Raw genomic sequence first — 15,727 nt, 5'->3', positions numbered from 1 at the left:
TGTTGTTTTGTTAGCTCTTGTCAAATTTTTCCCTACCTACCAGCAGGTGCATGAGAGTGTGTTTCCAGCTTAGTGAAAAATGCCACTTCAGAGCATTAAAGGGAATTGTTCTTACTATGAGCGTCTTTTCATATAGTTAAGGACCACTCATATTTGTTTCTCTGTGAACTGTCCATTTCTTTCCCACTTTTTTTTGGAGGGGGGGCGCGCTCGTGGCATCTGGACATTCCCAGGCTAGGTATTGAATTAGTGCTACAGCCTCCAGCCGATGCCACAGCCACAGCCACACCAGACCTGACCGTGTCTCCAGCCTACACCACAGCTCATAGTAATGCTGGATCCTTAACCTGCTGAGCGGGGCCAGGGACTGAACCCGCATCCTCATGGATGCTAGTTGCGTTCGTTAAATGCTGAGCCACAACGGGAATTCCTCACTGCTTTTAATGTTCGGTATTAATTAGAAAGATTTTCCCACTCCCAAAATGGAAAGGAATTCATTCATGGATTCTTCTCGTTGTGTTTCCATTTATTCCCAGAGATTTCTGATTCATTTGGAATTTATGAATGTATATGGTGGGAGGATTGGGTCCAATTTTATACATATATAAATACACACTGGGGGGTCTCTTTTTAAAAATATTTTTTATTGAGATTTAACCCACATACCATAAAACTCACCATTTTAATGAGTACGATTTAGTGGTTTTTTTGTTTCTTTGTTTTGCTTTTTAGGGCCAGGCCTGCAGCATATGGAAGTACCCAGGCTAGGGGTCCAATTGGAGCTGCAGCCGCAGGCCTTCACCACAGCCAGAACAACACCAGATTCCAGCTGTGTCTTCGACCTACATGGCAGTTCACTGCAACCAGATCCTTTAACCCACCGAGCGGGGCCAGGGATCAAATCTATATCCTCATGGATACTAGTCGATTTCGTTACTGCTGAGCCACAACAGGAACTCCTAGTGGGTTTTAGTATTTCCCAAAGTTGTGCAGCCATCTTTGCTCCGATTTATTTATGTTTGCATCTATATGTGTGTGTGTTTGTCCTCAAATGACTATCTAGGGGGGGTGGGGGGATGTGCTTGGGTTGTGGGATGGAAATCCTGTGAAAATGGATTGTGGTGATCACTATACAGCTACAGATGTGATAAATTCATTGAGTAATTTTTAAAAATGTCTATCTAGTTGTCTCTGCGCCACATATTTAAAACTTCATCTTTCTGCCAGAGATTTGAGATGCAGCCTTGTCACTAAATGTCCAGGTATTCAGGGGTCCAACTCTGTTCTCCTGGTCTGCTTGTCCATCTGCTTCCGTGCGTGGGACATCCTTGCTAACATCAACAGCCCCCACCCAGGATTCCAGAGGGGGCAGGGGGTGGAGGGGGTGGGGGATGCCAGACAAGGTGCCACGCCTCTTCACGGCCTTTTATCCAGTTCTTTCTTCGTTGCACCAAGCCACATTGCCCTATTCCAGTTCACTAAGAGATTTAAAGACTTTAATCCCTGGCGACTGAGAAGAAACCAATTGGGCAGGAAGATGGTCAGCAGGATATTCTGGGAAGGAGAGGTACCAAGGATCAAGATACCCGCCACTCTTGGGTCCCCCATCTCCTCTCTTGGCTCCCCCAGCCCCCGTGGGGGCCCTCCCCTTCTCCGGACGTCTCCCCGCCCACTTCTTGAGGACAAGTGAGCCCGGGCCAGGTACTGTTCCATTGGGCTCTCTGCCTAGGGCCGCCCGGGGAAAGCACCTGCACAGCGTGGTTGAGGCATCCGGGGGTTTGGGAGGTGAGGTCAAGCGTGTCCAGGGCCTGCCGAGCGAAGTCTTCAGGCTTCATTACGAACAGCCCGCTTTTCAAGGGCCAGGTCATATTGGTTTCAACCACTAAGGGGCTCACTGTCTGCAGGAAGAAGGGAGGTCAAGAAAAAAACTCCTCTCCCCTTGGGTCTCGGCTCCCAGGCCCTCTCTGAGCATCCCGGAGTCCCACCTTTCATGCTGGTCACGCCCACAGAGGGCCCCGGCCACGCCCTACACGCCACGCCCCCTCGAGAACCCAATGCTCCACTGAAGCTCTTCCAAGGCTGGATCCGGGGTCCTCTCTCAGACCGCCTCTTAGCACCCAACCGCGTACCCACCCTCCCACCCCCGCACCCCACCTCTGCTCCTAAGAGCGTCCTAGGTCCAAAAGCTCCTCCCCCTCGTCGCAGCCCCGCCCCTCCTGAGACGCCACTCTTATCGTGGCCCCTTTTGAGCCGAGTGAGTCAGGCACCTGCATCAAGATCCCCTTGGAGCTGTACTCTGCGCCCACTGCCGCCGAGAAGCTTCGCACAAAGGCCTGCGGAGAAGGAGAGGGAGGGTCCCAGGACCAAGCGCCTTCCCTGTGCAGACTTCTTCAGCCCCCTCTGGCCCCAGATTTAGAACACTCCCAGCTCCTGGAGGCCCCCAGGCTTCTCGCCCAGGTCCTCATCCTCGTATCGTTATGCCTTCCATTTCCATACAATCGCTCTCCTCCAGCCCGGCCAGTCTCTGAATTTCCTGACCTCGACCCGCCTCACTGGCTCTCCGGACCCCTAGCCTCGGTTCCTCTTAAAAAAGGAACAAAAAAGAATTCCCGTCGTGGCGCAGTGGTTAACGAATCCGACTAGGAACGATGAGGTTGTGGGTTCGATTCCTGACCTTGCTCAGAGGGGTTAAGGATCCGCCAACGGCTCGGATCCCACGTTGCTGTGGCTGTGGTGTAGGCTGGCAGCTATAGCGCTCCGATTAGACCCCTACCCTGGGAACCTCCATATGCTGAGGGAGCAGCTCAAGAAAAGGCAACAAGACAAAAAAAAAGAAAAAAAAAAAAGGGAACAAAAAGGAGTTCCCTGGTCGCTCTGAGGTTTAAGGTCCCAGCATTATTGCTGCAGCAGCTTGGGTGGCTGCTGTGGCGCTGGTTCCATCCCTAGGCCAGGAACTTCCTCGTGCCACCGTCAGGACCAATATATACATTTAGTTAGTTATTATTTATTTCATATATACGGAAAAAAATTTTTTAAAAGAACAAAAAGATCTGTCTTGCCCATTGGCTTGCGCTGCAACTATCTGTCTGATGTATGAATGGCCCGGGACTCATGTGATGTATCCCAGGCATTCTGGACTTTTTCACCATAACCTTCAAGGCCAGAATTAAGAACTATTACAGGATTTCAGCATGGCAGCCAGCCCTCCCCAGGCAGTGGGTGCGGGTACCTTGGAAGCTGCATATATTGCTAAGTACGGACAGGGACGACTGTCAGCTGATGAAGAGATGTTGATGATGATGCCTTTGGCCCTGGAGGAGGAAATATGCGTTGGAAGGCAGTCACTGCCAATGGGGAAGAGCCGGTCTGGGTGATTCCCCCACCTCCCCCAGGAGTCCCTGTCCTAATCTGAGAAAGATCAAAGAGACAGGGAAGAGTTGGGTGGGACAGCAGGGCAATGGAAAAAGCCCAGGGTTTGGAGGAGGAAAGATCCAGAGTGAAAGATAAAGAGACTGCCTCTTACCTGGCAACCATCTGGGGCAGGACGATTCGAGTCATCTGCAAGAAGGAATGGAGAGAAACCTGTCCATCCCTTCCCACCCCTTTCACCTGCCCAGATGCTTGCCCCTCCTCAAGTTCACTCTCATCTCCCTACCTCCCTCAGGGAATATTCCCCTAGCACTTCCTCCATGCCAGTGCTGGGGGATGCTGGGTACCACCCAGCATGGTCAAAGCTACACTGACCTTGGACTGAAGCCCTCCTAGGCCAGTCTCACCTGGGCCACAGACAGCATGTTGCAGTTTATAACATCCAAGATTTTCTGTGGGAAAAGGATAGAACCCATCAGTCTTTCCCTTTACCAGCCCTGCCACGACATCCACATTTTCTTATTTTCTAGCTTTTCTTTTAAAGTAGAACACTTTTAAAAAATAGTAGTATCTACTAGAATTTAAAATGCACATAACCAGAATTCCCACTGCGGCTCAGCAGTAACGAATCGGATTCGTATCCATGAGGATGCTGGTTGGATCCCTGGCCTCCCTCAGTGGGTTAAGGCTCTGGTGTTGCTGTGAGCTGTGGTGCAGGTAGCAGACACAGCTCAGATCTGGCATTGCTGTGGCTGTGGTGTAGGCAGTTATAGCTCGATTCATCCTCTGGCCTGAGAATTTCCATCTGTCATGGGTGCAGCCAAAAAAAGAGAAAGAAAGAAAGGAAGGAAGGAAGAAAATCATGGAAACCATGATTCCATGGTTCCATGATTCCATCATTCCAAAAGTTTTTTCTTTGAAAAGTTTAATAAAATTGACATTTACACTGAGTAAGAGAAAAAAACACTGGAATTATCAAAATCAGAAATGAAAATGGGGGAGTTCTCGTCGTGGCGCAGTGGTTAACGAATCTGACTAGAAACCATCCAGATTCAATCCCTGGCCTTGCTCAGTGGGTTAAGGATCTGGCATTGCCATGAGCTGTGGTGTGGGTCGCAGACGAGGCTCGGATCCCTCATTGCTGTGGCTTTGGCATAGGCTGGGGGCTACAGCTCCGATTAGACCCCTACCCTGGGAACCTCCATATGCTGTGGGAGCGGCCCAAGAAAAGGCAAAAAGACAAAACAAAAACAAAAAAAAAAAAAAAGAAAGAAAGAAAAGGAAATGAAAATGGGACATTACTACCAACTCTACGGAAATAAAAAGGATTACAAAAAGAACACTATAATGTTCTGTGGACAACTGTACCCCTATAAATGTATGATCTAGATGAAATGGACAAATTCCTAAAAACATAAAACCTACTATGACTCAATTAGAAAGAAACAGAATATCTGAATAGATTCATAACTAGTAAGGAGATTGAAGCAATAATCAAAAATTTCTCAAGAAAGAAAACCCCTGGATAGATGGCTTTGCTGATGAATTCTGCCAAACATTGAAAGAATTAGTGCCAATTCTTCTCAAACTCTTCCCAAAAACTGAAGAGGAGGGAACACTTCTTCACTTATCCTATGAGGCCAGCATTACCCTGATACTAAAGCCAGACAGAGACATTGCAAGAAGAGAAATCTACAGACCAAGTGTTTCTCATGAATACTGATGCAAAAATCCTTAACAAACTGTGAGCAAACGGAATTCAGCAGTATATTAAAGGGATTATACACCATGACCAAGTGGGATTTGTTCCTGGAATGCAAGGATGGTTCAATATATGAAAACTGACTAATGTAACACAACTCATTAACAGACTAAAGGAAGAAAACCCCATGGTCACCTCAGCTGATAACAGAAAAGTATAGGACAACTTTCAACACCTTTCATGATTAAAACATTCAAACTAGGAACAGAAGGAAACGATCTCAACATAAGAAAGATATGAGTAATATGCATCTAATAATATGAAAAGCACCACAGCTAACATCACATTCGATGGTGAACTACTGAAAGCATTTCCTATTTCGGCCATTTCTTCTTCTTTCTCTCTCTCTCTCTCTCTCTTTTTTTTTTTTTTTTTTTTTTTTTGGCTATATACATGGAAGTTCCTGGGCCAGGGATCAAACCTGCAACACAGCATTAACTTGAGCCACAGCAGTGACAACACCGGAGCCTTTACTGGGTGAGCCAGGGAACTCCGTGCTTTTGCCATTTCTATACGACACTATATTAGATGTTCTAGCCAGAGCAACTAGGCAAGAAAAGAACTGAAAGGCATTCAAATGTGAAAGGAAGAAGCAAAATTATCTCTGAAGATGATATGTATGATCTGACATGTAGACAATCTTACAGATTCCACAAAAAGTGAGAACAAATAAGCAAATTCGCAAAGTTGTAGCATACAAAATCAACACCAAAAGTCTGCTGCGTTTCTATACATGAACAATGAGCAACCCAAAAGTCAAGTTACAAAAACAATGCCATTTGCAAGAGCATCAAAAGGCATAAAAGAATAAATATACTTAGGAATTAACCAAGGAGGAAAGGCATATACTGAAAACTATAAAACATTATTGAAAGAGATAGAGAAGAGATAAATAATTGGAAAGACATCCCATATATATGGACTGGAAAACTTAACATTGCCAAGATGCCAACAAGACCCAAAGGGATCTGCAAATTCAATGCAATCTCTTTCAAAATCCTATCAGCAGAGTTCCCGTCATGGCACAGTGATTAACGAATTCGACTAGGAACCATGAGTTTGAGGGTTCGATCCCTGGCTTTACTCAGTGGGTTAACGATCCGGCGTTGCCGGGAGCTGTGGGGAAGGTGGCAGACACAGCTCGGGCCCTGCGTTGCTGTGGCTCTGGTGTAGGCCGTCGGCTACAGCTCCGATTGGACCCCTAGCCTGGGAACCTCCATATGCCGGGGGGGGGGGGGGTGGCCCTAGAAAAGGCAAAAAGACCAAAAAAAAAAAAAAAAAGTTCCTACCAGCATTTTTTGTACAAGTTTAAAAATCCAGCCCAAATTCATATGGACTCTCAAGGGACCTTGAGTAGACAAACTAGTCTTGCATCCATCATTTCCACTTCTGGGTATACGCCCCAAACAATTCAAAGCATGTACACAAACAGATATTTGGACACCAATAGTTCTCTGCAGCATTCTTCACAATAGCTAAAAGGCGGAAAAAACCCAAGTGTCTACCAAGAGATGAAAAGATACATAAAAACATAAAACGCGGCGTATACACACAATGAGATATTATTCAGCCTTGAAAAAGAAAACATGGGAACACCCTGAAAACATTATGCTAAATGAAATGCACCAGGCGCAAAAAGACAGATACGGTATGATTCCACCTGAACGAGGCATCTAGAATAGTCAAAATCATAGAGATAGAAAGCGTGGTGGTCACCAGGAGCTGTGGGCAGGTCACGGTTTAACAGGTAGAGTTTCGGTATGGATTCTGAACAACTTCCGGAGGTGGATGGTGGGGACTGTTCCATAACAATGTGAATGTGCATAATGTCACTGACCTATGTGCTTAAATAGACTTAAAGTGACAAAATGCATAATATATATATTTGCCATAACTTAAAAATAAAGAAAATAAAAGGAATGAAGTCCTCATACTCGCTACCAACATGGGTGAAATTGAAAACGTGATGCTCGGTGAAATAAGCCAGACGCAAAAGAGCACCTATTCTACAATCCCCTGTATGAAGTATCCAGAATCAGCAAGGTCAAAGAACAGAAAGTAGAAATAGATGTTACCAGGGGTGGGAAATAGGGAAGAAGAGGGAGATACCGCTTAACAGGACCGGAATTCCTGTTTGGGATGATGAGAAAGTTCTGGAATAGATGGTGATGATGGCATGCCACACTGAACTTAATGCCACTGAGTTGCACAATTTAAAATGGTTAAACTGAAGAATCCCCATCATGGTGCAGCGGAAACGAATCCGACTAGGAACCATGAGGTGGCGGGTTCGATCCCTGGCTTTGCTCAGTGGGTTAGGGATCCAGCATTGCTGCGAGGTGTGGTGTAGGTTACAGACGCTGCTCGAATCTGGTGTTGCTGTGGCTGTGACGTAGGCTGGCAGCTACAGTTCTACTCTGACCCTAGCCTGGAAACCTCCATATGCTGTGGATGCAGCCCTAAAAAGACCAAAAAAAAAAAAAAATTGCTGATATTTTCATTATCTTGGTCAGATGTGGGCCTCATTACAGTATCCTTTATTACTCTTGCTTTCGATCATTATTTTTCCTCTGCTATTCCTGATTATATTTTTTTGCATGCTGGATATGTAGTGTTTTTAAAAAATCTGAATTGCTAATTGCAGTCTCTGGACTACATTGGTTTTCTCTAAAAATGATTGATTTGGTTTGGTTTTGCTTGTCCCAGGCAGCTAAATAAACTAGGGGGCGCTCAAACATCAAATCGACTTAATCCCAAGGGGAATGGAGGTCTTTCGAAAACCAGATTCAGTTCCTGTGAAACCTCCTTTATCTCTTGGATTACTGCTTTCAGGATCCCAACCTAGGGCCTGGGCTATTTTCCCAAACTTTGAGCTACGGTATTTGTTGCAGCCCCAGCAGTGTGTGGAAGGCTCTGCTTAAGCTCTTTAACCGCACATCCACATGGACAGTAAATGTTGCTTCAAAGGTCAAATGCACCTCCTTAGATTCTTTCTTCCCTCGAATCCTGGTACGACCATTCCTCAGGGCCTTAGCAGTTCTATGACACCTTCAAACAGTTATTTAAAAATATTTTTATCCAGTTCTCCAAATCGTTCTAATTTACAGGGTAAGTATTAGACCTCAACTTCCTTTAATACAAGAGGCAGTACACACGGGCTGCTGCTCCTTAAATTTTCTAAAATGAGCATATGCATTACTTGTGTGTGTGTGTGTGTGTGTGTGTGTGTGTGTGTGTGTGTGTGTGTCTGTCTGTCTGTCTGTCTTTTCTAGAGCCATACCCATGGCATATGGAGGTTCCCAGGCTAGGGGTCTAATAGGAGCTACAGCTGCCAGCCTATACCACAGCCACAGCAACACAGGATCCAAGCCGCGTCTGCAACCTACACCACAGCTCCCGGCAATGCTGGATCCCTAACCCACTGAGCGAAGCCAGGGATCGAACCTGTCACCTCATGGTTCCTAGTCGAATTCGTTTCCGCTGCACCACGACGGCAACTCCACTTTTGAAATAATAATATTTAAAATGTAAACGCCATCCTGATCTTCTATTTTGTCTATGTCTAATCATCACAGCCAACATTTAGGGAGCACATAACTTAGGTTTATGTGCTTTATTTTACTCCACTGTCATGTCAGCCCGCTGAGGCCGGCAAAAATACCGATTCCCGTTTGATAGATATGAAACTAAGCCACTGACTCTCCCACGGGGGTCATTTCCCCTTAAAGCGAACAGCGCGGAATATACCAGAGCAGAACTAGACTCAAGGTAATCCCTCGCCGGGTCGGGCGCTGCAGAAGGGCGCCCCCTGGACGGAGACCTCCTTCCGGTCCCGGGCAGCAGAGGGTCCCAGCTTTCAAGACAATTAGCCAAGCGCCTGTACTGATCGGGATGTTCCAACAGAAGGAGCAGTGTGAGGAAGAGGTGTCCGCGGATTAGTTTTTACTCACTTTGCCGATGTCCTCACAGTCCAGCAGTTTCCTCAGGTCACGTGTGTACGATCTGCCCACATTGTTCACTGAGTGAGAAGGGACAAACCAACCGTGTCACTCCAACAGCGCCAGGAAGAGGCGGTGGGAGCAGAGGGAGGGCGACCACAAGAAAGTTCCGGGTCAGGGTGAGCACGGGGCAGGTAAGGGCAGCGTCCCTCCCAGCAGGCACGGGGACATACCCAGTACTCCGATCTCCAGGTCCTTCAGTCCTGCCTCAATGGCCTCGTAGATCTCCAAGCCCCCGGTGAAATCCACCTGGATGACTCGTGTGCTTTTCCCATGAAGCCGCTCTGGCAAGAGGGAGCCAGGCCCTAAGCTGGCATCCAGTCCCACCTCTGCTCCCATGCCACCCCGGTCCCTGTTCAGCCCCAGCCCCTAACCCAAGCTTGCCGGGCCCGGGACGCGGAGGCAGCTGGCTCCAGGCGCCCGCCTCGACCACGCCCCCGACCACGCCCCCCTCTAGCCTCAGCCCCTGACCCAGAACTTCCCCCGCTGCCCTCTTCCCCTTCTCACCTATCTCCTTTGCCTCGCGCTCTAACTTGTTCAGATCCCGGCTGATAAGGACGATGTTCAGACCTCTGCGGGCGAGCTGCGGGGAATGGGTTTACGGATTGATTTGCCAACTCCACGAACATGCACCGTGTGCTGACAGCGTGTTCCCCTGTTGCAGGCGCAGCGGATGCGGAGGTGAAAAGAGAAGTACCAAGATCTGCCTTCCTGGAGCATGCATCCTGGGGAAAGAGCAGGCCAGGCAGACGGAAAAGCAAGCGCAAAGGCCCTTGCACAAAGGCTAGCGGCTTAAAGGACGGCTTTCAGTCCAGCGAGCACTGAATGAAGTGACCAGTGGTATCGGAGCTCCTCCACGTGGTCGGGGAACCAGATCCTGGAGCCCTGGAACACCCCAGGAAAGGCTTCGGCTCTTATTCTCAGTGACAGAAGAATCCAATCATTTATCTACTTTCCTGCCCTCCTTCACACATTTATTCAAAAGGTGTTGAGGAGTTCGCTTTGTGGCTCAGCGGTAAGGAACCTGACCAGTATCCAAGAGGATGCGGGTTCGATCCCTGGCCTTGATTACTGGGTTAAGGATCTGGCATTGCCGTGAACTGTGAGGTAGGTCGCAGATGTGACTCAGTTCTGGCGTGGCTGTGGCTCTGGTGTAGGCCAGTGGCTACAGCTCCGATTTGATCCTTAGCCTGGGAACTTCCATATGCTGGGGGTGGGACCCTTAAAAAAAAAAATGTGTTGATTGAGACCCTGCTCTTTGCTGGGTGGTGCTGGGAACACTGGCTGCCCAGGACAGACAGAGTCTCACTCAGCAGCCAGAGGGCTCGCTCTAAAACACAAACCTGGAGTTCCCACCGTGGTGCAGTGGTTAACGAATCTGACTAAGAACCATGAGTTCCCGGGTTCGATCCCTGGCCTTGCTCAATGGGTTAAGGATCCGGCGTTGCCATGAGCTGTGGTGTAGGTTGCAGACACAGCTCGGATCCTGCATTGCTGTGGCTCTGGAGTAGGCCAGTGGCTACAGCTCCAATTCAACCCCTAGCCTGGGAACCTCCATATGCCGTGGGAGCGGCCCAAGAAATGGCAAAAAAAAAAAAAAAAAAAGACAAAAAAAATTAATAAATAAAACAAAAATCTGTTTGGGGTGAGTAGATGCAAACTGTTACATTTAGAATGGATAATCAGTGAGGTTCTACTGTACAGCACAGGGAATTATATCCAATCTCTTGGGATAGATCAGGATGGAAGATAATATAAGAAAGGGAATATATATATATAGATGTATGACCGGGTCACTTTGCTGTACAGCAGAAATTGGCACAGCACTGTAAATCAACTCTAATCACTAAATAAAAAATAAAACACAAACCTGTGCCTGCTGCCTCTCTTACTCTGAACGTGCCCTGACTCCCCAAGATCTTAGAGATAAAACCACATATTCAGAACTGCCTCTCCAAGGTCTCCGAGGTAACACTCCACTCTCTGGCCCCAAGTGGCCTGGCTCCAGCCTGAGCCTCCAGCTTCCATTCTTGCCAGTGGCCTATGGGAATCCAGCCACAGCAGACAGTTCTTTTGATCCCCGAATTTTCCTACCTCTGGTCCTTTGCACATGCTGCTCCTTCTGCCTTGAAGGCCTTTGCCCTTGAAAGAGAATCGGCAGATCATTTGCGGAGTGGATGCTGAGCAGCATTTTGGTGCACCTCCCACCCACTCAACCTGCCTGTCTGAGGGTGATGTGTTATGTGAGACTGCGTGTCCATCACTTTGGAGGGAGTCTGGGCACAAATTTCTCAACAGCGCCTGAGAGGGTGATGCTGTGAAGGTCATTTATTCATTCAACAAACATCTGCCCAGGATCTGCTTGTGTCTGGCCCTGTGCTAGGCCGTGCTGACCAACACAGCCACAGCCCTGCCCTCGTGGGGCTCACCTTGCAGTGCTGGGACATCGCAGTTCCCAGACAGCAGTGACGCAGACTGGCCAGCATTACTAGCTGATGTGCATCCAGACACAAATACTCTCCCTTTCCCCCAGGGTTGCCCTTCTACTCGTGCGCGAGCCTCTGCTCCCTTCTTCCCCACTCCAGGACATCACTCCAGCTTTATCCCTTCTCTTCCTCCTGCATCACCCCTCTCCCTCTTCTGGATGATTCTCATCAGCCTGCAAACCTGCCAGAATGTCTCCCACCTGTCCAGGTATTGCGCCATTTCTCATGGCCACACCTTGCTTTACTCAACATTCCAAGCGAGGACTGTTTTCCCTGGCTCCCTTCCCACATCCTCTTGTCCCCACTCCAATCGGACTCCTGCCCCTACCGTGCCACTCACACCACTCTGGTCACTAATAACTTTCACGTTCGTAAATGCTATGTTCTCAGCACCTCCTGGCAGCAACTGACACTTCATTACCCCATTTTCCTAGAAACACTGTTTTTTGTTTTTTGTTTGTTTGTCTTTTCAGGGCTGTACCCGAGGCATATGGAGGTTCCCAGGCTAGGGGTCCAATTGGAGCTACAGCTACCAGCCTACACCACAGCCACAGTCATGCAGGATCAGAGCTGCATCTGTGACCTACACCACAGCTCACGGCAACGCCAGATCCTTAACACACTGAGTGAAGCCAGGGATTGAACCTGCAACCTCATGGTTCCTAGTTGGATTCATTAATCACTGTGCCACAATGGGAACTTCTGGTCTCAGTTCTTGTGCCTCCTCAATCTTCCGGGTGCTCCAGGGAGCACCTTGGGGTGGTTCAGACTGTGCTCCCCTTCTCCATCGACACCCACTACCGTGGCCATCTCATCTAGTCTCATAACTTTATTATTAATTTTTTTAGGGCCGCATATGCGGCATATGGAAGTTCCCAGGCTACAGGTCTACACCACAGCCACAGCCACCCTGGATCCAAGCCACATCTGCAACTTATGCTGCAGCTTGCGGCAACAGTGGATCCTTAACCCACTGAGAGATGCCAGGGATTGAACCCAAATCCTCACAGACACTGTCTGGGTTCTTAACCTACTGAGCCACAAAGGGAACTCCTAGTTTCATGACTTTAAATGGCATCAATTAAAGTCATGCTTCAATTTATTTCTCCACCCAGACCTCCGCTTTGAACTTAAGAGTGGCATTTGCAGCTGCACACCTTTCAACTTGGATACTTAACCAGTATCTCAAACTTAGAATATCTAAAACTTGACCCCTTCCTGCTTCCCCGAAACCTGGTCCCCCCCTCAGTTCAGCTCCATCTCAGTAACAGCAGCTGCACTCTTTAGGTATTCTGATCAAAAATCTTGTAGCAATTTGCCAAAAATCAAACAAAGATATTACAAGGAAAGTACAAACTAATAAACTCATAAACTTAGAGAAAAATTCTCAAAAAAGTATTAGTGAATCAAATCCAGCAACTTAGGAAAAGGATAACAGACAATGACCAAGTGGGTTTTATGGCAGGAATGCAGGTAGAGTTCAACACTTGAAAAATCAGCAGTTCCCATTGTGGCTCAGCAGGAAAAAATCTGACTAGTATCCATAAGGAGGCAGGTTCGAATCCTGGCCTCGCTCAGTGCGTTAAGGATCTGGCATTGCTGTGAGCTGTGGTGTGGGGGTCACAGACTCGGCTCAGATATGGTGTGGCTGTGGCTCTGGCTGGCAGCTGTAGCTCCGATTCGACCCCTAGCCTGGGAACCAAAGGCGGCGGGTATAGAAGGGACCCTCCTTAACCATATAAAGGTCATGTAAACACATATATACACACATGCATACATTCAAAAAACCTGCAGCTAACATACTTAGAGGTTGAAAACAGAATGCTTTCCCCTAAGATGAGGAACAAGGTAAAATGTTTCACTCTTTCACTCCTCTGAACATCCTGTTTATTATTTGTTGTCTTTTTAGGGCCATGCCCAAGGCGTGTGGAAGCTCCCAAGCTAGGGATGGAACTGGAGCTGAAGCTGCGGGCCTACACCACAGCCACAGCAGCGCCAGGTCCGAGCTGCATCTGCGAGCCACACCATAGCTCAGGGCAGTATGGGACCCCTGACCCAGTGAGCGAGGCCAGGGATCAAACCTGAGTCCTCATGGATACTAGTTGAATTCGTTTCTGCTGTGCCACGACGGGAACTCCCCCTTCCGGGCTTGGCTCAGTGTTGTCTTCTCAGTGAGATTTCTGATCACCCTGTGTAAATACTGGCACCCGCCCACCCCCGGGTTCCCTGTTCTCCTCTCCTGACTGACGTTTCTCCTTAACTCTTTTTTCTTTTTCGCCAGGCTTCTGGAAAACTTAAGTTCCCAGGCCAGGGATTCGAACCTGGGCCACAGCAGTGACCTGAGCCACAGCAGAGACGATGCTGGATCCTTAACTGCTAGGTGACCAGCAGGTACTTCTTAACTCGTTTCACCATTTGTCACACTACCCATTCTGCTCGTTTACTCTATTCACACCTGTCTTCTCTCACTATATCCGAAGTTCCGTGAGGGCAAGGTCTTTCCTGTCTTTTTTGTTCACGGCTGTACTCCAAGCACCTAGAAGATGCCTAGCACAGGAAAGTGGCATATAAATATGTTTTGAGTGACTAGATCAGGGCAATGATGGGAGAGATCAATGGTCCCTAGAAGCCCAGGGTAAACACTGTCACCAGCCTGGGGTGCAGAGGGAAAGCCTCCCCGCGGAGAGGATGAGGAAACAAGAGGAAGCACAATTCTCACTCTGGTAGGGTGCGCTGACAACAGCCAAGCAGATAGGAGAGGCTCCAAGCCCCACCACCCGCTATGCTCCCACCACCCGCTAGGCTCCCAGCCCCACCGCCCACTCGGCTCACCTCATGTGCATAGGCCTTGCCGATGCCACTAGTGGCTCCTGTCACCACTAGAAAGGAGAGAAGGGGCAGGGGGCAGGAGGGGAGCTTGACCAGATCCTACCCCCTGTCATCCCCTCCCCTCTCCCTCTTGTCCCTTTTCATGCCTTTTCTTGGAACCCTCCTCACGGAGACCCAGCTCCTCCTGGTTCTTGTCCGCGTCCTTCATGGACCCCAGTCGCTGACTCCTGCGCCCATCACCAGCACAGGTTTCAGGACGTCATGCATCCCAGCGCCTCCCTTACCCTGGTCGCTGCAGCCTTCGCCTATCTTCATTCCAGGAGTCCCTGGCCTCGGCCCTGATTATGGGCCCTCACCTGCCACCCGTGCTCGTTCCTGCTGCCCCCACCCCTACCTGCCTGCCAGGGAGCCCTCCTTCCTCACCTGCCCAGGCTCCGTGCGATCGGAGCCAGGCGTTGCCCCGGCGCACCTGGGGCAGCAGGTAAATATACACCGTGCTGCCCACCCCCCAGATCACCCACAGCAGCAGGCACAGGGCGGTAACTGCTCCCAGCACTCTCAGCGCATCCCACTCCGACTCCATCCCAACTCCAGCCAGCAAGTCACCCAAGCGACGGCTGGGGCCGCAGCCTTGGTGAGCCTCTATTTCAAGCCTGGCCTGCGGCTCCGCGTGAGCCCCTCCCACTCCGCCAGGCGAGTGTTCCGCCGCGCCCCTCCCTCGAGCCACGCCCCACTGGAATATAGTCTACCCGATGGCCACACCTATCCGCCCAAGCACCGCCCCTGACGCTCTCGCCCGGCCCTCCTTGGGCCTACCGTGGGTCCCGAATGCCTGCGGAGCGGGTCGGCAAACAGCCTCCGCTCAGCCCACAGAGCTGAGCAAAGGCTGCTCACAGATGCCCTTTGTTTGGGTCACTGGAGTCCATCTATGGTTGGTGCGGGCCAGAGCTAATAATAGCAATCAATCGCGAAGGGCTTTTGTCAATACAGTGTGTCAGAAAAACTTGACTTACAGATACCTGCTTGCGGGATTACAGTGGTTTTAATTCCTTTTTTTGTTGCTTTTTAGGGCCGCGCCTGCGGCATATGGAGGTTCCCAGGCTGCATCAGAGCTGTAGCTGCCGGCCTCCACCACAGCCACAGCAACTCTGGATCCCAGCCATATCTGCGACCTACACCACAGCTCGTGGCAACGCCAGATCCTTAACCCATGGAGCGAGGCCAGGGATCGAACCCGCCACCTCACGGTTCCTCGTCGGATTCGGTGCCGCTGCGCCACGACG

General features: G+C 49.4%; 1 protein-coding gene across 3 annotated transcripts; it reads right to left on the bottom strand.

Annotated features, from left to right (window-relative positions):
• Positions 1-623: 623 nt before the first annotated feature.
• On the bottom strand, positions 624-15,063 carry LOC110261008 (very-long-chain 3-oxoacyl-CoA reductase-B). 3 transcript variants are annotated; one of them, XR_014806378.1, is made up of 11 exons: positions 14,868-15,063; positions 14,448-14,494; positions 9,637-9,712; positions 9,303-9,413; positions 9,082-9,149; positions 3,777-3,821; positions 3,524-3,558; positions 3,230-3,311; positions 2,268-2,333; positions 1,749-1,894; positions 624-1,554 (listed from the first exon to the last, which is right to left on the bottom strand). XR_014806378.1 is itself a non-coding variant. In XM_021094536.2 (11 exons), exons 1-11 carry the CDS (start codon positions 15,025-15,027, stop codon positions 1,417-1,419), a joined length of 978 nt encoding a protein of 325 aa, XP_020950195.1. In that variant the 5' UTR covers positions 15,028-15,063; the 3' UTR covers positions 624-1,416. The 3 variants fall into 3 exon arrangements, 1 of the variants encoding a protein (XP_020950195.1); XM_021094536.2 differs by having other exon boundaries at positions 1,749-1,898; XR_014806379.1 differs by lacking the exons at positions 624-1,554; positions 1,749-1,894; positions 2,268-2,333; ... (1 more) ...; positions 3,524-3,558; positions 3,777-3,821 and adding an exon at positions 5,490-7,398 and having other exon boundaries at positions 8,635-9,149.
• Positions 15,064-15,727: the final 664 nt, after the last annotated feature.

Source organism: Sus scrofa, chromosome 6 (assembly GCF_054392235.1).
Source record: "Sus scrofa isolate SSC_HxYL_T2T_F1_AM1 chromosome 6, Sscrofa_HxYL_maternal_Yorkshire_Landrace_v2.0, whole genome shotgun sequence".
In the NCBI taxonomy this organism is placed as follows: domain Eukaryota; kingdom Metazoa; phylum Chordata; class Mammalia; order Artiodactyla; family Suidae; genus Sus; species Sus scrofa.
The sequence above is the reverse complement of the archived record's forward strand: the minus strand, read 5'-3'. Positions and strand labels throughout refer to the sequence as shown.

Excerpts from the sequence above, each read along its gene's own strand:
- LOC110261008 (XM_021094536.2), bottom strand. The coding sequence starts at position 15,027 with ATGGAGTCGGAGTGGGATGCGCTGAGAGTGCTGGGAGCAGTTACCGCC. Across the intron at positions 9,414-9,636 it reads GCGCGAGGCAAAGGAGATAG|AGCGGCTTCATGGGAAAAGC; the intron begins GTGAGAAGGGGA and ends CCCTCTTGCCAG. Across the intron at positions 3,312-3,523 it reads CTGCCCCAGATGGTTGCCAG|GGCCAAAGGCATCATCATCA; the intron begins GTAAGAGGCAGT and ends TTCCTCCTCCAG.